The sequence below is a fragment of the Vulpes lagopus genome, chromosome 3 (genome assembly GCF_018345385.1).
Source record: "Vulpes lagopus strain Blue_001 chromosome 3, ASM1834538v1, whole genome shotgun sequence".
Classification (NCBI taxonomy): Eukaryota; Metazoa; Chordata; class Mammalia; order Carnivora; family Canidae; genus Vulpes; species Vulpes lagopus.
Window position 1 is genome coordinate 48,303,334 of NC_054826.1, and position 22,210 is coordinate 48,325,543.

Sequence of the window (22,210 nt, forward strand, 5' to 3'; positions counted from 1 at the left end):
AATAAATAAATAAAATCTTTAAAAAATAATAAATATTTTTAAAAATTTTTAAAAATATTTTATTTATTTATGAGAGACAAGAGAGAGGCAGAGACACAGGCAGAGGGAAAAGCAGGTTCCCTGCAGGGAGCCCAAGGTGGGACTCGATCCCAGAACTCCGGATCACACCCTGGGCCAAAGGTAGACTAAACCACTGTGCCACCCGGGTGTCCCCGTAGGCCACTTCCTATGATGTTACTGCCGAGGGCGGGCTCCCTTTGTCTAACATTCTGGTTCCAAGGCAGAATTCTGTTCTGTTCTGGGTGGCTAGAGCCTTCAGCCCAGCAAGCGCCAAGATGAAACTGAAGCAAGGATCGTTTCTGTGGTACCTCTATCTGGACAAGCTGTACTGCCTGCTGTCTGTGAGGAATGTGAAGGCCTTGCTGGAGTATTTTCACCTTCTCGATGTGCACCACAACAACACCTTGAATGGTCGGTGCTCTCAGCAGGGCTTCCTCTGAGTGGTCACCTGGCTTTTCACTAACTCGCAGGAAAACTCGCAGAACCAGAAACTCCCTTGGTGACAAATATGTATTTTATCTTCTAAATGAGGTGTGGGGTGGGGAGAATGGCCAACAGAGACCTGAGACCAGAGCAGTTGAGGGAGGAGGGGAAGGTTGCAGGCTCTGGCACGAAGCCTTGGCTCTTAGTGATTTGGAGAACGTGTCATCATCCTCTTTAGGTGTCATTGTCCTCAGCCACATATGAGGCTTCTAAGCATAAAGCCCAAGTCCTGGTTGGGAAAAAATAGATAATGAAATAAAATAATGTGTGGAAAATGGTTAGCACAGTGCCTGGCACATGGTAAGAACTTAGTGTTTGTTGTTAGTACAGTTATTCCTGGGGGCTGAGCCCCATTCGCACATTAACCCTTAAGACCCCCTTAACAAGATTTCTCGTCTGTCAAGCGGGAGTTTTGAATCAATCAGGATCCCTTCTAATTTGTGGTACTTGAGAGTGACCAGAAAGTGTTGATGATCTCCACTCTGTCTTCGAATGCAGAAACTAACAGAAGACTGATTAAAATACTTTAGGCTTGTTTGTTTTGTTTTGAAGGACTCGATAATATCCTTACGGATACAGGATAGTATCCTACCCATTCATTGTGATCTGAAGAAAATAAATGTCATTTGTGAATAAAGTATTTCTTCCATAAAGATTTTTTTTTAAAGATTTATTTGAGGGAGAGAGAATCAGTGAGGGAGAGACAGAGGGAGAGGGAGAGAGAATCTAGACTCCCTGCTGAGCTCCACTGACTGTACCATCCAAGTACCCTCTCCATAAAGATTTTTAAGAGCCTATGCAGTCTTTACAAATGATAAAAAGACACCTTCATTTTCTCATAACTTCATGCCTATTTTTCTCTTTACATATAGATTTACACACAGTAATGTCACCAAATCTTTGCAACTGCTGGGACCTAGATAAGGCAACTGTAAGGCATCCGGCTGTAAACAGAGAAGCTGGGACTGCAACCCAGGCCTTCTTGACTCCAAAGCCTACACTCATAGTCTCACCGGAACGTTTGCTGAGAAGTCTGGTCTCCTTAGTAACAAAATCACTCCCTGATGATGCAAAGCCCAAGAGGCAAAGTCATGCTCCTGTCCTCTGGTCACCAAGGGACTGGTTAGTGTGGTGAGACAGTGAAGGCACAGCCTTCTGAGAAGGCAGTTGACTTGGGCTTTAGAGGCTTGAGTGAGTCAGAGGCAGCTGCTTTAGAAACAGTATTTGATATGTAGCTACTAAGTCCCACACTGAAACTTTTCTGAAGGAGCAACTGCCCAAAGGTCATTGTGGATATATATAATGTGCTCATACCTGGTGGCCATAGGGAAGGAACATCAGAGACCATCAGATGCCCCTCAAATCATGACATTGTGATGACCGGTTCACTATGCTCTTAGCTAGCCTCAGTCGGGGCGCCAAACTACATAGATGTATATATTTTTTGGAGCTGTATTTTACATAGGCGATAGTTTCTGTAATCAATGGGCAAAGGGATATCACATGTACACAAAGTTACATTTCAATATCCCTGAAGTTACCATGGGTGATTTGCATATACAATCTATAAGCCACGTACTCTTATATAAATGTGTCACTGTGTTGGTTTCTTCCATCTTGTCCTCCTCGAAACAGATGATCAGTGAGTGGAATTTCTGGCAAAAACCCTCCCTGGTTTTTAAATTATGTATTTTTTTCTCTGTATATGATTGAATATATATGTATTAACCTGCAAAAGACACAGCTTCACTGTGGAAAGAGCAAGGTTGTAGAGTCAGACGGACATTTGTTTGTTTTTTTAAAATTGTATTTATTTTTTCATGAGAGACACAGAGAGAGGCAGAGACAGAGGCAGAGGGAGAAGCAGGCTCCATGCAAGGAGCCTGATGCGGGACTTGATCCAAGAACCCCAGGAATCACAGCCTGAACCAAAGGCAGGCACCCAACGGCTAAGCCACGCAGGCGTCTCTCAGACGGACATTTGAATCCCAGCTCTGCCACTCTAAGTGTGGTCCACCGGCCATCGGCAGTGATGTCACCAAGGCCTTGTTGGAAATAGAGACTCAGTCCAATACCAGATTTCATGAATCAGAATCTGTATTTTTATAAGATTCTCAAGTGGATGGTAGGCCCATTACAATTAGAGAAACACTGAAATAGACCAGTTACTATCTAGGCTTATTATAAAAGGGTGTGATACCACTTCCCCTGTAGGGGTGTCAGGGTTCAATGAAACATGACATTTAAAGTACCTGGCACCTAAGGTGTTCCCAGATTCTCATTTGCCCCATAACCAAATGCATTTGCTTTACATAAGCATTAGGAATACCAATACTTTTATAGAAATTATTTTTAAATTTCTCGTTTTCATGATTTCAAGTGAAAGACCCAGGTGAAATTCAGCTTCTCCAAGACAAGTGTCCTAGGTCCCCAGTGAGAACGAAGGTCTCTCATGTATAAGGAGTACTCCAGACCTTGTTTGGTTACAGACACGTATCTGTTGGCTCAGTTAAGCACATGAGTTGGGATGAAGATCTGAGCCCAATCCACTGTCTCATTCTCCATGGATCTGGGCACAGGGCATGTCACACAGCCCAGGGCGATTAAGGTCCAAGGAATGGTGGAAGGTGTAGTGACAAAGCAAGAGACAGTGTGATCATTACTATTCCCAGGTCAGCCAGCTTCCAGCATTGCTGCCATTTATGGGGCTCCCGCTTGTTTGGCATCTGGAATGGTCTCTAAACGATCCACTTCTTCACCTCCCTACTTTAACAGACGTGCTGTTCTATCACTTCCTTCGTCATGTGACTAGCTGGAAACGGACACAGATCATGATTGTGTTTAACATGCTGGACTGGAATGCTATGGGCGAGATTGGTTTTGACCAGTTCTACATGTTGGTCTGCATCCTGCTGGCACAACAGGTGAATAACAAGTCAGGATCTGCAGCAAAGAAGGCAGAGCTTGGCTGCCAACAGCCAAGCTAAAGGTGGTACTGAATTAAGACTGCACAAGAGTTGCCATCCTTTCACTCAAAACAGGAAGGAAACAGCGGAGAAGGAACTACTGTTGGTTCCTAAACAGTCCATCTCTAACCTAGAAATTTGCAGGCTACACAGCCTCACTCTCCCTGCTGCCCCTACCCATTTTCAGCCCTTCCTTGTCCTTGTCCTTTTTTTTTTTTTTTTTTTAAGATTTTATTTATTCATGATAGAAGCAGGCTCCCTGCAGGGAGCCCCATGCAGGACTCAATCCCAGGACCCCGGGATCATGACCTGAGCCAAAGGCATACGCTCAACCTGAGACACCCAGGCGCCCCCTTCCTCGTCCTTCTCAAAGAGTCACCAGGAATCCCAAGTGCCTCACTCTCTCAAGGATTGCTTTTCTCAGAGAATTTTCTGAAGGGGATGGATGATGGAGATGAAAAATGTTTGTCTTTGGGTTCCTACCTTACCTTATATACACTTGCAGTGTGTATGTATTCATCTCCTTACCACTTGGAAAGGAAACTTGTCTTCATTATCTTATCACCTTGCCATGATGTTTCACAAGTATATTTTTTAAAAAAGATTTTATTAATTTATTTGAAAGAGAGAGAGAGAGAGAAGAGAGAAGTGGTGGGGGAGGGTCAGAGATTAGAGGGAGAAGCAGGTTCCCCATGGAACAGGGAGCCTGACATCGGGGCTCAATCCTAGGATCCCTGGATCATGACCTGAGCGCCGAAGGCAGATGTTTAACTGACGAGCCACCCAGGCGCCCCTAGGAGTAGATTTTTTTTAAAGATTTTATTTATTTAAGGCAGGGGCAGGGGGAGAGAGAATCAGACTGCTTGCCTCAGCAGGGAGCTTGACCTGGGCTTGATTCCAGGACCCCAGGATTATCACCGGAGTTGAAGGCAGACACTTAACCAACTAAGCCACCCAGACACCCCTCACAAGTACATTTTCACTGAGTATAAGGAAATGCATTTTAGTGACAAGGGTTCTGTCTAGAAGATCACAACAGGTGGCCTAAGTTCCCCTTGAATGCAGGTGCTTAAGCAGGACATGATACATTGACCATAGAAAGCTTTCAACCCTGTGCTTCTAGGATTTTGCCTTTTGCTTTTAGCTCTCTAGGAAATGGATTAGTGATGATATAGTCTCGATGCAGCCCAAGTTTAGAAAGCAGCACCAACAACACTGTTCCTTGTATTATGTATTTCTCTCAATAGAACCACTTGGAAGAGCAATTTATCTTCCGTCATTCCCGGCCTGTTTTTGAGCTGCTTGACCTGGATGGGGAGCTGAGAATTGGTGCAGACAACTTCCACATGTACAACTTTCTCTTCAATATTAAAAAACAGGAACTTAGAGAGCTCTACCATGACTTTGACATCACAGGTGACCGTGTAAGTGCAGATTCCTTAAGTGTGACCTGGCAGCCTTTCTGTCCAAAGGCAGAGATAATGTCCTACTCTCCACAATAGACCTGGGTGGGGAGAAGGGTGGATTAAAACTGGCTTGAGTGTGTCCTGGCACTGGGATCAGAAAACACTCAAAGAGATTTATAGGCCCATGAAGAGAGAGGACTAAGTGTCATATAAAATGGATGCAGAATTACAGAGCTTAGAGAAGAAAAATTTTGTTTAGAAGTTTGGAGAAGGAAATATATTAATATGGCAGGCGTTGACATTGGAGGAAGGGTTTATAGATATAAGTAGAAAGAGAGAAAGTCTATGATGGGAACACATGAGCCTAAAAGAACGCTAAGAGAAAATAACTATGGTGTAGACCTTGGATTCTGCCTATCTATGTAAAGAGGAAGTCTCTGGGGCCCTGGCTGGCTCAGTTGGTGGAGCACATGACTCAATCTCAGGGTTGTGAATTCAAGCCTCACATTGGGCATAGAGCCTTTACTTAACAAAATTAAATTAAATTAAATTAAATTAATAAAATAAAATAAAATATCTTTTAATTAAAAAGACAAAAGAAGACGTCTATGTTGGGGAAGCAAGTGGGAGCTAAGGTTGAAACAGATGGATCATACACCGTAGAACCTCTCAGGTGCCAGCGTGAAGCATCTGGCCTGGACACAGTACAAATAAAAGTGACCCATGGTTTCTTTAGAATGTACAATAGACCCTCTGTTTCCAGCTCCTAGACTACCATCAGTCTATAATTATGTCCTAATTACCCAGGCTCTTCAAATTTCCAAGTTTTTCAATGAGAAATGATTACAATCCTGCTGTCATCTGAAACAAAGTATCAAATCCTTCCTGAAATAATTTTTCTTTCTTTTCCCCAACAAAAGCGTCTTAATTACAAGGAATTTAAGCTGTTTACTATCTTCACCATGGACAAATACCAGGAGAAGCAGAAAGCAGAGAAAGAGCAAGGGAAAACGGCTCCACTCAAAAAGAAAAGGCCACATCGCTTTATTTTGAGTTCAAAACTTTTTTAGGAATAAATATATCTGAAAGTAGAATATAAATAATCACAACTGTTAACATGTCTAAAAATAAATTTAGAAAATCTAAGTGGGTATTTTTACATTGGCTTTTATACACAAAAGGTTCAAATGAGTGCTCTTCCATCAGCAGGTTCTTAACTTGAATAACTTTTTTTTCTTTAGATTTTATTTATTCATGAGAGACACAGAGAGAGGCAGAGACATAGGCAGAGGGAGAAGCAGGTTCCCTGGGGGGAGCCAGATTCGGTACTCGATCCCAGGACTCTGGGATCACCACCTAAGCCAAAGGTAGACACTCAACCACTGAGCCACCAGGTGCCCCTTGAATAACTAATTGACTTCATAATAATGTAATGTGAAGAAACCACTTTCTCTGTGGACATGCCCCCCTCCCCCGACATGTCTTAATTCTGCTGCTGGTTTTCAGATCAACACTATTCATAAGGTATATCCAAATAATTACACTGTCTGGAGCTAAACAGCTGAAAGACAGTGATAGTTTCCTACTGTTTGTCAGCAGCGGTTCAATATGCTCAGAATCCTTTCTATTCATTCTCTCAATTAAGCTAAAACCACTTGTATGTGAGACACTGTAAATTGGTAAATAGCGATGTGCCTCTACCTGTCAGGGAAACAGATTTTAGGGATATGGAGCTATGTTCTTCCTAGGACCTGATAACAAAGTTAGATGCTTAAGGAACTGTACAAATCTACTAGGGTAGAATAATTATTATATGCCCTTGTATAATTTAATTTTGTGTAATTAATGCCTTGAATAATTTTCAATTGTTTTTAGCATGGGACTCATGAGTCCTCCCAACCTGAATGTAGTGTGATATTAATGGTGATAACTATCATTTACTCAATGCTTGCTATGTGTTAGGCAGGTGCTTTAGATGCATGAAGTCATTTATAATATTCATAACCCTGTGAATCAGATGTTATCCAGAATTTACAGGTGAGGAAATTAAGGCCTAGAGAAATAAAGAGCCTTTCCCCAAAATATGGCATACTAGTGGTAGGACTATGGTTCAGATTCAAAGTCAATTAGGTGCCTGTGCTCAGATCAAGGGATCTGAGTAACTTACTTCAATTTTAGCAGTCTAAGTTTCAAGCCAGCAGGGCAAATGGGTGGCTCAGGTCATGATCCAGACATCCTGGGATAGAGACCTGCATCGGGTTCCCTGCTCAGTGGAGAATCTGCTTCTCTCTCTCCCTCTCCCTCCACTCATGCATGTGCTCGCTCTCTCAAATAAATACATAAAATCTTTATTCAAGAAAAGATTTTGGGATGCCTGGGTGGCTCAGCGGTTTTGAGCATCTGCCTTTGGCTCAGGGTGTGATCCCACGGTTCCAGGATCGAATCCTATATTGGGCTCCATGCATGGAGCCTGCTTCTCCCTCCCTGTGTTTCTAATGAATAAATAAAATCTTTAAAAAAATAATAAAAATAAAAAAAGGTTTCAAGTCAGCATTTTACTGGCTCAGAAATCCTTTCTGCATAATGCTAATTACCATGTTTCCTTCTACCATAAACTTCTGGGGAACAAGTTTGGCAATTAAAGAGGTACAGCTCATTTACCATAAACGGAGAATTTCTTAAGGATTGGTTATGCAATATAACTGACCACAAGGCATTCAGAGTTCCAGAGTTACCTAATAGCCATCAAAAATCACTGTCAATGTGCAATAGAAAAGAATACTGCTTATCTAAAATTGTCATTGGTAAGTAAAACTTGTAAGAACAGAAATCATGTTCATTACTATGAACACTTTATATTTAAGATGCAAAGTAGCTCAGAACAGTGCTCCTCTCTTCCTCTGATTTGGAGAAAAGTTCGCAGTAGTTCTCTAAGGAGAATACCTTCTGGAAAACAAGCATGAGCACTACTACACCTACAGACAGTATTGAACTGAGAGACTAGTATTATTTGCCTGGAAAATGGCAGTTGGAAATCTGTCATCCTTCAAAGGGCCTTGGCATTAATCTTATCTTGGGATAGATTTCTGTCTCTTTTCTGGAATCCTAGATGGTTTTTGCTGGCATCTAAGCCTAAGATCTAACTAAATTTTAGTTCTAGGAGGAGAACCTATAACGAGGTCTTAAAAAGGCTTCTTTCCCATTTTCCAAGAGTAACATTCCTGAGATATAAAAAGTAACCATGGCATATATGTTTTTTACAGACACCATCTCTAAAGCCTGAATCCCTTGAATACATTACTTTAAATTTTAGTTTAAAATTTAGTCAAAATTTGGGGATCCCTGGGTGGCTCGGCAGTTTGGCGCCTGCCTTTGGCCCAGGGCGCCATCCTGGAGTCCTGGGATCCGGTCCTGTGTTGGGCTCCCGGCATGGAGCCGGCTTCTCCCTCTGCCTGTGTCTCTGCCTCTCTCTCTCTCTCTCTCTCTGTGTGTTTGTCTATCATGAATAAGTAAATAAAATCTTTAAAAAATGTATTCAATTATTTCAACTTAATTTACAATGAACAATCAAATGACTAAAGTCTCAGGAATGAGTTCCCCCTCCTCCCTGGAAATCACCAGGGTGACTATAACAGGTATCATGGGGGATACCTGGGCTCAATCGACTAAGTGGCTGCCTTCTGCTCAGGTCATGATCCCGGGGCCCTGGGATCAAGCCCCACGTTGTGCTCTCTGCTCAGCAAGGAACCTGCTTCTCCCTCTCCCTCTGCCCCTCCAATAAATAAAATCTTTTTAAAAAACGTATCATGGGGCAGCCCTGGTGGGCCAATGGTTTAGTACCACCTTCAGCCTGAGGCGTGATCCTGGAGACTTGGGACTGAGTCCTGCATTGGGCTCCCTGAATGGAGCCTGCTTCTCCCTCTGCCTGTGTCTCTGCCTCTCTCTCTCTGTGTGTGTCTGTCATGAATAAATAAATAAAATCTTAAAAAATTTTTAAATGCTAAAAAAAAAAAAGGTATCATGATCCAATTATCAGATTAAAAAAATCTTTTTAATAGTATTTTCAGGGGCAACTGGCTTGGCTCAGTTGGTTGAGCATCTGACTCTTTGATTTTGGCAGGAATCCTGAGCTCCAGGTCCTGAGACTGAACCCCTTGTTGCACTGGGCTCTGCACTCAGTGCTGAATCTTGAGGATTCTTATTCCCTCCCTCCCCCTCCTGTGCTACCTTCCCTTCTCTCTAAAACAAGTGGACAGATTTGTTTTTTAATTTTCATCAACTGTGCAGTTCTAGAATGGAATCAGGAAACTGAGTATTTAGTTTGGATGGGTCCCAACTGAAACTGTGTAAAAACTAAAATTCAATAGCATTGGTAAAGTGACTCTCTTTGGGACTAGAAGTACAACAAAGAAAACAATCTCAATATCTACGCTTCTGGACTTTTTTCCTCTATTACATTAGTGACTTAAGGTTTTAAAAAATTTGTTTGTGAGGTATGCCTGCAGATGTTTCAATTAAGTTTCATTATTTCCACAGTGAGTTATTCCACTGTGTTCTTAAGGGAGAGCTCAGTTAGACCAAGTATATTTAGGTTTTTTTTTTTTTTTTAGGTGTTTGGATGGTGTTAACATGCCATAGTATTACTATGTCATAGTTACATTAGAATGCCTTAGCAAAGCACACCCCTTGTTCAGGGGCCTAAGCAATGGGCAGAGGAGCAGGTGAAGAGCAAGCTGGGCTGAGGGCAGCACTATAGGACTGGTCCCTCCACAATCTATATCAACTATAAAGAAGAAAGAATTTTAGAGGAAGCTAAGCAAAGTGAAATCATTTATCTTCCACTAGTCCCTAGCTCTCCTATATTATATCATCCCTTGCCTCATGCCAAAAACCAAGACCAGAAAAGGCCAAATGAATTCTGCTGACATCTGCCAAAATGGGCAGTACCCAAAATGAATAGCCCTCACAGAGCCAGAGAACAGATATCACAGGAGACCAGTTACTGCAAGGGAGGTTATCAGCTACACTCCTCTTTTTTCTCTTTTCTGTTAAGTCAAAATACTAAATCATAGTATTTGAGAAATTGAGGTTGAAACAGTTACATTTGCTAATTTGTTCAATTAATAAGAAATTATTCTTAAAAGCTGTCATAAAATAAGAGTGATTTTTCCCACCTCGGTGGGGAGAAAGACCAATGAAAATTGATTTAGTAAATAGTATCAGGAAAAGTGGGATTAGCTAGCCACCTACAAAAACAAACGAATGAACAAACAAATCTGGGCTGCTACTCTATTCCTTGTGCCAAAATAACTCCAGATAATGAAGCCATAAAAGAAATACTAAAAACATGAGAAAAAAAAAGTCATAATCTGAGTGGGTAAGACCTTTTGAAGTAAAGAAGAAAACCCCAAAGCCATAAAATTCAAGTCTGATAGATCCAACCAAGCTAAACTTAAAATTTGCACATGGTAAATTATACAAAACCAAAAACAAATGGTAACACATGATAGAAAAGGACTAATTTCCTTAAAAAAGAGAGTGTTCACAAATCAAGAGAATAAAGACCAAAGTGCACCAGAAATATGAGCAAACACAATTCACAGGAAAAAAAAAAAGGCCTAAAATATACAATAAAATGCTGCACTTCAAAGAAAATATACAATGACCACAGGACACAGATTTTTACTTAGATGGTCAAAGATCAATATGTTGGTTAAGATATGTAAGAAAAGAAGAGCAATCATATTGCTATAGTATTAAACTGGTAAAATCTATTTGGAGGGCAATTGTGTATCTACGGTCTAAATGTATATATTTTTTTATCAAACAATTCTCTCTTCAGAAGTACATTCTATAGATGTACATTGACACAATGATGTAGCTGTAGAAAAGGGCATTTCATGGCAGCATGGTTTACAGTAGCAAGATTCCAAGTAGCCAAACTGACCAAAATTAAGTCTGAAATAAGGGGTACTCCAGACAATGCAAGACTTGTGCAGACATAGAGGAATGATGCCATTCCAAGATTCATCATTCCAAGAGAAATCAAGGTGAATTGTCTATGTATTTATGGAAAAAACAGGGTAGGGTAGGTGAATATACTCAATGTACACCTGAACAGTGGCTCTCGCCATGTGAATCTACAGACCAGTTGCAGCAATAACTGGGACTGCTTAGAAATTCAAATTACAAGGGCCCATTCAAACCTATTGATGTGGTACCCCTGGGAGAAAAGTCTAGCAATCTTTGTTTTCAGATGCCTTCTAGGTAATTCTGATTCATGCTCAAGCTGGAGTATCTTTTTACCACCCAGAAAAGTACTAACAGTTGTTATATCTGGGGATTGGAGAGAGACTTTTCACTTTGGTATGTTTGGATTTGCTCACCATGCATATGTACCACCTATTTTAAATAAAAAATGATCAAACCCTGCCACTTTGATCCAAAGTGAATAAAAAATGAGCTCAGTGCTTCTAGAAAACTGAATTAGGAGTTCTGATTTATGGCATGACTCTCAAAAAACACAACAAAAACAAAAACAAAAACCAGCCTACGTTAGACCAAGATTTCAATGTGGAAGATAAAGCATACCTTTGAAAAAAAAAAAAAAAAAACATACCTTTGAATAACCATGTATGGGTTTGGCACAGCAGAACCTAAGTGATGATGAACTGGTTGTTTATTGAAGTTTTTAAAAAGAAGAAAAACCTTTTTAGAGGTTTATTAGAATGAGGCAGATTATCCTTATGTAGAGAGTAACAATTAAAAACCCAGAATAAAGGCCAAGACAAAGAGAAAAATTGAACATTTTTTTTTAAAAAGCACAAAAACCCTACATACTAAAATTGTACACATCAAGTATTGGTCCAATCTTATATCAATCTATTTACATTAAACAGCACCATGGTTTTCTCACCCAGGTTAGTTAAACATGCCCAGAAAATAGTTATGCAAAGTAATATGTACCTTTAAAACAAAATAAATTCTTAAGAGAGCTCAAATTCTACACAAACCAAAAAAACTTCTTAGCAATCCTAGATTATTGATGATAATCACCCAATTTAACTGAAGAAAAATAGGTTTGAACACTTTTCCAGTTGTCAAACTTTGAGAGCTGTTGCTATTCAATGTGGCATATAAATACTCTTTGATAACAGGGCCATTATATTCAAACACCCTCAAACTTCCACCTCTAAATATAAAAATACTCCTTTGGAATTAACGTTGCTGTTGTCTCTTGAATTTAGATTCAATTATCAGCAACCCTCAATTGAATGTAGCCACAATCTTTAAAATGATTGCATAAAGAAAGGGAAGTAGTTAAAGCTCTCAGAAACAAAGTTACAATGATAGATATTATGTTTAATCAGGCTATAGGAAATGTAATACCATTTTAAACTTTACATTTAAACTAATTAGCAGTTTCATTTTGCCATTAAAATTAATAATAGTGCTTCACATCTAAATTAGTGTGGAGGTCTGATTATTTCCCAACTGAGAGCAGTGTGAGTACCTTCTTGCCTCTACTTTGCCAACTCACAGAGTCTCGGGGCCACAAGGATTATGTGACAGCCCCCCTTTCCTTTCCGGAACTAACTTTTCAAAGGCTCCAAATTAAAAATAACCCTGGCAGCTTTATTCCAGTCACAGTATGAGATAATCAGGTGCCCTCACGAGATTTTTCAGTCCTCTCATCTATTCTGCAGATGGCTCTTATTTTGACTCTTTGCTAGGAGAGACAAGAGAGGAAAACTATCATCCACCACAAGTAGAGGTAACGGTGAACTGGAAAGCACTAATGTATAAAGCAACGTTTCATCATTTGGTCTCACCGCTGATTTTTAAGTGATGTCCGTAAACATACCAGTAAATCAGGAGTTGAAATTTTCTCTACAAGACTGAAAATAGGCAGTTCTCCCAGGCACAGAGATAGTGGGTTTTCCTTACACCCTTCCTGCAAACTGGGGGAGAAGAGAGAATTCACTTTATTAATATTGTATTGGGAACACCTGCCCTTGACTCCTTGCATTCCCTGGCCCAGTGCATTTGGGGGCATGCGCTGAGAACTTCCAAGGAGGGTAGACCAATAAAGGTATTATATAGTAGTGGCCCTCTAAGCCTGGATATAACAACAACTTTGTTATAGACAGTTCAAAATAACTATGCAGCAAAAGGACAAGAGACTTTTCAACTGAGCATCAGCTGAAAATCAGAGATCTGACTGCACTGACTAAATTATTGCCTAGTGTTCCAGAAGGGTACCTGCCACCAATGTGCTGGAAGGCACCAACATTTAGTGTGAGTGTAAATAAGGAGCTGACGATATGGGGACGGGGAAAGCAATACTGAAACACAATTTGCCAGTCTCTACTCCTTAATGGCTAAATATTAATTGAGCAAAGAATTAAGACCAGAATAGAAGTGACCCTCAAATATTGCTCTTTTCAGTTTCCATTTTAAAAAACCCATTTTGTTACTGTTATTGATGATTTCTGATATATATATATGTATATATATATACATATATATATATATGACAGAATTAAATATATATATTTAATTCTGTATTTACAAGGTGCTTGGTGCTGTTCTTCATGGACATAACATTATATTTACAGTCCAAATCATTTAAATATAGTCATTACATTGTTGCTGGGTGTTTTAAAATAAATGGTTATCTATTTTTTAACTGCCTTTCAAATTAGAAACTGTAATTACATGAGTCTCAAAGGCTGGCTCTTTGTGTTTTATTAATTATTTTTGTTGGTCTCCATCACAGATGGAATTTTTCACTGGTAATTCCTCAGAACTAAATCCATTCATATGGAATTCAGAGCAGTGAAAATAAATTTCACGCCATAGAGTAGGAAATGACAACGATAACAATAAAAAGGAGTGGGAGGGATCTTGGGACCAGCCAATAGGACCAATCAGTTCTCAACTGGTGTTGGGTTTTGCAAAGGCTGGCTCATGATAACTTGTACAACATAGTCCTTTGGGATCTTCAGCTCTTCCAACTTCATTTTGTCGGTCAGAGGTCTGCCAGAAAAGAACCATCGCTGGCTACTTGGTTCCACTCCTTCTGCTGCATGTAGCCTCCTCTTCATGTGGTATACTGTGTCTGTGCTGCGGACCACAAGTTTGAGGTCTTTGCCTGTGGAAAGGCGCAAACGGAGCTGACATTCATATCCAGAATTGGGTGGTGGCTCAGGAATATCCAGAGTCTCTATGTCGCTCTTTTCCTCTATCATGTTGATTGGTGGTGCCAAGCAGTAGACTGGAAGCTGGTATCTGTTGCCCAGTTCATCATAGCACTCTGTGAGTGCACCTTCAGAAAGAGAAGATAGGAGGAACAAGAGCTTCATCTACATGAACACAGTTTTATTCACACTTTGTAAAATGCTCAAACCTCTTGCTAGCTTGCCACTGTTGTGAAAAAAATGTAAGGCCAATCATTGCCAGCTGCTTTGCAATGATCCTCATTAAGGCCCGTAACCAGTACATTGGAGTGTTTATCTAATTTTACCATATCCAGGACCCTAGCTCCTTATCCTCACCTTTTCAAAGTCATTTCATACCTCATTCACACTTTTGTTAAATGATAAAGGAAAAGAAAGCACACAAAATTCAAAATTACTAATATTGATGCTTGGACCAAATTAAGGAGATATTCAAATTGCATTGGGATACCTTTTTAAAGAAATGGATCAGTGACTTTAACAACCACAAAAAGCAAAAAAAAAAATGGATCCCTAAGTTCAGTTCACCATAACATGTGTTCCTGAGCAGTTTCCTTACTGCCTTGACTTCTTAAATACTTGGTTAAAAGTCTTTTATCTTTTGTCAGACACCACAAACTGGAGGTGATAGGCCTACTAGCTGCTCTGGCTCCTAGTATATAGATGAGTCTCATTAGCATAATCGCCACAGAAATGACTGAGGGGTTCATTTAACCCCAATCAGTCTGTTACAGAGAAGCTATGGGTTAAAAAGGAAGAATAAAAGGGGTATGAAGTTTATAATCAGATAGCTTAAGGGAGAGAAAAAAAAAGCATTTGTGGTTTAAAATAAGGTATTAATGGCTGATTTTTTTAAATAAAGCATAAACTCCATTATAATTACCAGGAATTCCTTCAGGAAGCTTGGAAGCATACCTAATGAATGTTTTCTTACAAGGTTACTCAAATGTCCTTTACTCAAAATTGAAAACTAATGTCAGCTGGTTGATAAAAAACAAAAACATCTACCATATTCAAAACACTCACATATAGGCTAATGAGTATGGGCGGTAGGGACACTGAGAAAACAGTTATCAATGAACAAATAAGTTAATGAACTGATGATCTCTCTGTGGTCACTATCAATAGGCTGAAAATACAATGCACCCAAAATGAGACTGTAATAGTCACTAGTGCAGCATAGCTTCAATCAGTCTGTCTTCTATATTACATAAGATGGGCTGGAGTAAGAATTCAGTCACCAAGTATAACATACATGAATCTCCCTGTTCACTAAATTATGTGAATCCTAGGACACTGCAGAAATGGATATACTTAAAGCACTGTTGTGAGCACCAGCAGTTCCCTAACCAGCAACCATCATACCTCTGTACCAGTGCTATTTATAAATACAGGTATAGTCAGTTGTCCTACCTTTACTATTTATACAGCCTAGTCCTGAGGCAAAGAAATCTACAGTGTCTTCCAGATGGGCTGGCCACCAGAAGAACTAGGAAAGAGAATGTGGAGAGTTCATGAAAGACTCATCACACCTCTATTGAGATACAGATACAGATACATGTCCCACAGATTCACTGATAGTATGGTCAGCCTGATAAGTATAAAAGCAATGTTCTGCTGGAAAAGCATTCTTATAGACAATCACCATTCCAAATTACTGCCTTTGAAATTTGTAGACCAAGATGAAACTCCCAGCCTTGCTATTAACTAGCTGTGCAACTTTGAACAATATTCTTTAACCTGTAATATCCTTCTCAATGAGCAAAATGAGACAGAAGAAAACCTCTAAAGGGATTTCCAGGTGTGCATATGCTTCATCTTCAGTACGATATAAAATAGGACTATAGACAAAAGCAATCAAACCAAAAGCAGAATGATGTCTGCACTAAAAGACAGCTTACATTGTTAGTCTCTCTAGAAAAGGACTAGAGATGTCCAAGCAGCTTTTATACAGTGCTACATACAACATGAGTGCATGCCAATTTCAAAACAAGCGTATAACCAAATAGGCACTTTGGCTCTTCCTAGATATGAATACCCACTTCCTCATCACAACGGAAGGCAGTTCTTTTTCATAAAACTAATTTTAGGCATCATCTGCCAGTTCACTCATTCATTCGCCCTGCCCCTTTTAAAGATAATACTGTAAAGGAAGATATTTTATTTGTTTAAGTACACTCTACTACCAATGTGAGGCTCAAATTCATGATCCCAAGATCAAGAAGCTCATCCTCTATCAACTCAGCCAGCCAGGCCTCCCTGGAAAACAATCTTTTAATTCTGCCCTTCAGCCCAGCAAGCTAGGAATTCAGTTTTCAGATCTCAAATAGGTGAGAATGAAAATTCCACAGACTATGCGCCAGTAGATGGCCTATCTTCTTAATCTAGCTCAGGCAGTGCTCATATCTATGAGGCTGGAAATAAGCTACCCAGACTTCATATTGCTTAACTCCCATACTTTAATATTTTGGGAAGAGGTAACTTGCATTTTATTTAACATGAAGTTTTCTGGCTTATTTACTCTTTTCCTCACTTCTGTCAAATTATAATCTCTTATAAAAATGGTCCAAATAATCAAATAAGGGAAAAGTCCAGACCAGATGCAGATATGACTTAGTTACATTTTAAGCTATAGTTTTATGGGTTATTCTCTCCCCAAATTAAATATCTGGGATTATAAATTATCAGTAAAAACAATCTTTGCTTACAATACAGCCCACAGTTGAATATTACGTTAGAATTACCTACTCAGAGCAGAGCGACTCCTCTGTAGGTCCAGACCCTTTTGAACGGTATACCCCCAATTCTCCACAAATTACTACCCCCATATCTCTTCAGTAAAGACAAAACTGCTCTGCTAATAGTGACCTCTAATACATAACCTCTTTAGACCTTCATTAAAACCACTAGAAAAGAATCTTCATATTCCATGGAATTGCTGCATGAACATTTACTGAACACCTGGAAGAGTGTAAGGTATACCACTAGCTCTGAGGAGAAAAGGTTACAAGAGAGACAACATTGTTCTTGATCCTCAGAAACTTCTAATTGAGGCAAGCGGAGACAGCATACCCACCAGATTTTAAGAATTAATACACTGGAAAAAACAACAACTGAGACATCATACAACAGAAGAGTGACTAAAGTTGGTAGAGCAAAGGAGGAGAAAATCTATAGAAAGAGCGTGTTCTTTTTTTTTTTTAAATAAAGATTCTTTTTTTTTTAATTTTTATTTATTTATGATAGTCACAGAGAGAGAGAGACAGAGACAGAGACAGAGACAGAGACACAGGCAGATGGAGAAGCAGGCTCCATGCACCGGGAGCCCGACGTGGGATTCGATCCCGGGTCTCCAGGATCGCGCCCTGGACCAAAGGCAGGCGCCAAACCGCTGCACCACCCAGGGATCCCCAGAAATAGCGTGTTCTGGGCAAAACACAGAATAGAAATAAAGGGCATCTCAAGAAGTAAGAATGATAAGGGAACAAGAATTAGTACAAAGTAAGTAGGAAAACAATAGCAAGTGGTTTTGCTGAAGTGAATAGAGAATCGATGATGTGAAATTACTAGATAGTAGTAAAAACATGATAGAAGGGTTCAGGTGTTTAGATTTCATACTACAGGAAATTATTACAGGTGGCTGATATAGTACACGAGTCATTCGCCGAACAAATACTGAGTGCCTGTTACATGCCAAACAATGTTTCAGGTGAACAAGACAAAGCCTAAATGGAGAGTGACTGGAACCAAGGGGACCTGCTAAAATGATTGCCTGACTACTACTATAACAGAAAGAAATGGATTTGAGAGAATCAGTGGTCACTGGCCAGACCTAATGATAGGTTATGTAAAATGGAAAACAAAAAGTAAAGAAGAATCACCTAAAAAGGAAATGAGAGTGACACAGAATTTAGGGTTACAAGATTTTTTGCTTAGCTTTTAACTGCTTCAGGTTTGGTGAGATACTTCAACTGAATTACGTGCAAGTATATGAAAAAGTACATCAGGGGACACCTGGGTGGCTCTAGGTGATTCCAGAGTTTCGGGATGGAGTCCCCTCACTGGGCTCCCCAGAGGGAGCCTGCTTCTCCCTCTGCCTGTGTCTCTGCCTCTCCCTGTGTCTCTCATGAATGAATGAATTGATCTTTTTAAAAAAAAGGCAAAAAAAAACCTGTCAGGAAAAGGTTAAAAAGCAGTAGAATAATAATCTCAAATGTACAAGTCTGAACACAAAAGCAAATATTTAAGTGTGTTTACTAGTTCTGGCTCTGAGCACTTGGCATACATTAACATTTCTCACAATGGCCCTCTATGGTCAATCTATCTCATTTTGCAAACGAGGAAACTGAAGCAGAGAGAAATAACTCATCCAGGGTCAGACACAATAAGTGACAGAGTGAAATAATTGGATTCCTGAAGAAGTAAATGTATTGCACAGGGATAAAACCATAGGGGCTGGTTCCTGGGTTAGTGATATACTTAATGGGAAGAAGGAAATGGACATGGCAGGGAGAAAGGCAGAGGACAAGTATTAGAGGGATGAAAAGCCAAACATGAATCACAAGGAACGAATCCACTAGTCTAAATGCAGTCCACCAACAACATAAGGTCAAAGAAGGAACTGGAAGGTGAGACAAAAGAGAATGGCGCCTAAGTTTCAGTGCCGTGAGGCTACCAAATGTACCGACAAAGTAGACATAGTCCTGTTACGGTCTCATCTGCTGTATTTGAGAAGTATGAGTGAACAGGGCACAGTTTTTAGGTGGGAGGGTTTTCCTTAAAGAAAGCCTGTGGGAGGCCTGGGTGGCTCAGCGGTTTAGTGCCAGCCTTCGGCCCAGGGCATGATCCTGGAGTCCTGGGGATCGAGTCCCACATTGGGCACCCTGCATGGAGCCTGCTCTTCTCTCTGCCTATATCTCTGCCTTGCTTTCTGTGTCTCTCATGAATAAATTAAATCTTAGAAAAAAAAACCCGCTTGTGTGTTCAAACAAAGACGGGAAGAACCACTTTAAAGGTTGATAATGGGGGCACCTGGATGGCTACGTTAAGTGTGTTGCCTTCAGCTCAGGTCATGATCATGGGGTCCTGGGCTTTAGCCCCACATCTAGCTTTCTGTTCAGCGGGGGCCTGCTTCTCCTCTCCCTCTGCCTGTCACTCACCCTTGTGCTCTGACAAATAAAATTTATTTAAAAATTTTAAGAAATAAAAGCTGATAACATAAGGGCTCTTGGGTGGCTCAGTTGGTTAAAGCCTTCGACTCTTGATCTTGGTTCAGATCATGATCTCAGGGTCATGAGATGGAGTACCACGTAGGGCTGCACTGGGTGTGGAGCCTGCTTAAGATTCTCTCTCTCCCTCTGCCCTTCCTGCCCTTTGACCCGTCTCTTATGCATCCCCTTTTCTATTAAAAAAAAAAAAAAGTTGGTAACGTAGACATTTTTCTATTTTTTTTTAAGATTTTATTTATTTATTCATGAGAGACACACAGAGAAAGGAAGAAACACAGGCAGAGGGAGAAGCGGACTCCTCACAGTGAACCTGATGTGGGACTAGATTCTGGTAACCCAGAATCATGCCCTGAGCTCAACCACTGAGTCAGCCAGGTGTCCCTAAAAGGAGTTTTAAAAAAAGATTTGAGAGACAGAGAGAGAGAAGGAGAGAGTGTGCACGTGTGTACACGAATGCATGTGCACAGGGAAGAGGCAGGAAAGGGAGGGAGGGAGAGAGAATCTCAAGTAGATACCATGATCAGTGCAAAGCAGACACGGGCTCCATCTCATGACCCTGAGATCCTGACCTAAGCTGAAATCAAAGTCTGACACTTAACTGACTGCACCACCCACACATCCCTAGAAGGCTTTTACTCACTACCCCCTGGTCACTTAGAGTGTACTTCATTTAGTAATTCCTTACCAGCTCTAAAGAAGCTCCAGTCAGGCTTGCTCACACTTCTCACCAAGTGGCCTCTGTGGAAGGAATTGTCTTTTTCCCCTTCTCACAAACCCACCATAGGCTTCAAGTCCTAGCAGAAACAGATGGGCACCAAGATATACAACTGCCAGGGCATTGCCTCCCCACGTCAGGAAGCCCTGACATCTCCCCATGATAGTAAGAAAGCTGCCAAGACTCCACCTTCTGTTCTAATTTCATACATAATTTTCTGAAGTTTTTATTTACCTTCTATCTAGATGACTGGCTCAGATATTCTCTCTTCCTTGGTCAACGGTTTTCTGTGGCTATTTTTAAACTAGGTGTCAAAATATTTCACAAGAAAATTTATAAAGATAAAATTAGATTATATGCCAAAAAATAAGAGTATCTTTACTAAATGCCAGGAACTCTTTCTCAAATAATCTTTCAGGTTAAAAAAAGATGTCTTTTTAAGCATTCAAAGGTCTCACTGCGTATTCCTCCATGCTCAGTCCTGTAAGACGGCAGTAATTTTAATGTCTTTGCCATTTGAGACTTGCATGGCTACGTTTAATTTGTAAATTAAAATTAAATTTACGTTTAATTTGTAAATTAAAATTACAAATTATAATGTAAAAATCAATTTTTACATTAGGAAACTTCTGGAGATAGATGTTATCTTGTAATGATGGTTTCACAGGTGTTTACAAGTAAATATGTGCTCTTGGCACACTTCAATATACCTCAATAGAGTTGAAAAATTTAATATTTAAAATACACTGGCAATCTGATACAGAAAATTGCCCTCCCAAAAGTGGGCCATGTCCTGGAACTTCAAGACTTTTGTCACATTGGGGGTCTTTTCCAAAACCTGTGGAAATAGTCTTTATTCCTGACTTTTTTTTTCCCTTTTTTTCAGACTTTTCTAACTGACCCAGGGGCACAAACTCTGACTTTTTCAATAAATGTGACTTTCTATGGCAAAGGAAAGCCTAAGCACATAATTGAGTTGTACAAGAGTACTGATACAACAAAAAGACTATAAAGGAACAAAACAGCAGGTTAGCCTATGATTTGGGAAGCCCACTGTTGAGCCTGATGGGGGAACAGAAGACTGGAGGAAAGGAGTGAATCTGATGCAAGGAATAGCAGCTTTGGCGTGATCACACTCATTTTAATTTAGACCCTAATTTTGGACATATTTAGTCTGTTTCTTCAGGACTATAGTATCTACCTCAGAAAGTTGTTGAAAGATTAAATAATAAAGCAAATGCCAAATTGCCTAATACATATAATATACCCATTGAAAAGAGTAATATTGGTTCCCCTCTCACACAGGTTTTATTTTTTTTATTATTTTTTTATTTTTTTTCAGGTTTTATTTTATTTTATTTTATTTTTTTAATAATTTCTTTTATTTTTTTTAATTTATGATAGGCACACAGTGAGAGAGAGAGAGAGGCAGAGACACAGGCAGAGGGAGAAGCAGGCTCCATGCACCGGGAGCCCGACGTGGGATTCGATCCCGGGTCTCCAGGAGCGCGCCCTGGGCCAAAGGCAGGCGCCAAACCGCTGCGCCACCCAGGGATCCCTTTTTTTCAGGTTTTAAATATCAGAATCAGACTTATAGGGAAGAGCTCACTAATAGCAATATAAAAAAGATCAAACTTCTTTTTTAAAAAAGATTTTATTTATTTATTTGAGAGGAGCGAGTGTGCAGAAAGAGGGAAAAGCAGACTCCTACTGAGCAGGGAGCCTGTCGTGGGGCTTGATCCAGGACCCAGGGATCATAACCTGAGCCAAAGGCAGATGCTTAACCGACTGAGCCACCCAGGCACCCCAAGGATGAAATTTTCTTAAAGTTTGAGTTCACTGCTTTAGGATTCCTGGGATTCTCTACAATTTGAATCATAGTAATGTCAAAAGGGCCGTCACAATTCCTTTTCATTCCAATGAGCAGTCTTTTAGGACTAACTAGTAAGTGTCTCTCTCATGTAAACACTCTGCTGGGAATTATATTAAGCTTATATCTGACCGTTGGGCTTTAAGAGAAGCAGTTTTAGCTCCCATCTACCAAGTTAGCTATTAAGACTGTAGCATTCAGAAGCATCAAACTTAGTTTGTATATATTGCTCAAGCCATATGA

At 40.1% G+C, this 22,210-nt stretch overlaps 2 protein-coding genes across 2 annotated transcripts in view; one reads left to right on the forward strand and one right to left on the reverse strand.

Annotated features, from left to right (window-relative positions):
• Positions 1-335: 335 nt before the first annotated feature.
• EFCAB9 (EF-hand calcium binding domain 9) lies at positions 336-7,242 on the forward strand. The gene is made up of 4 exons (XM_041747165.1): positions 336-471; positions 3,319-3,467; positions 4,757-4,933; positions 5,836-7,242. Exons 1-4 carry the CDS (start codon positions 336-338, stop codon positions 5,983-5,985), a joined length of 612 nt encoding a protein of 203 aa, XP_041603099.1. The 3' UTR covers positions 5,986-7,242.
• Positions 7,243-11,576: 4,334 nt separating this feature from the next.
• Positions 11,577-22,210, reverse strand: part of UBTD2 (ubiquitin domain containing 2) — a 70,785-nt gene continuing 60,151 nt past the window's right edge. Inside the window, exon 3 of the mRNA XM_041749634.1 lies at positions 11,577-14,243. Coding sequence (XP_041605568.1) covers positions 13,846-14,243 — 398 coding nt within the window. The 3' untranslated portion in view covers positions 11,577-13,845. The remainder of the gene's footprint in view (positions 14,244-22,210) is intronic.

Bases quoted from the DNA above. Each gene is read 5' to 3' on its own strand.
- EFCAB9 (XM_041747165.1), top strand. From the start codon at position 336: ATGAAACTGAAGCAAGGATCGTTTCTGTGGTACCTCTATCTGGACAAG. The intron at 472-3,318 runs GTCGGTGCTCTC...CTACTTTAACAG, and splicing joins CCACAACAACACCTTGAATG to ACGTGCTGTTCTATCACTTC. The intron at 3,468-4,756 runs GTGAATAACAAG...TTCTCTCAATAG, and splicing joins GCATCCTGCTGGCACAACAG to AACCACTTGGAAGAGCAATT.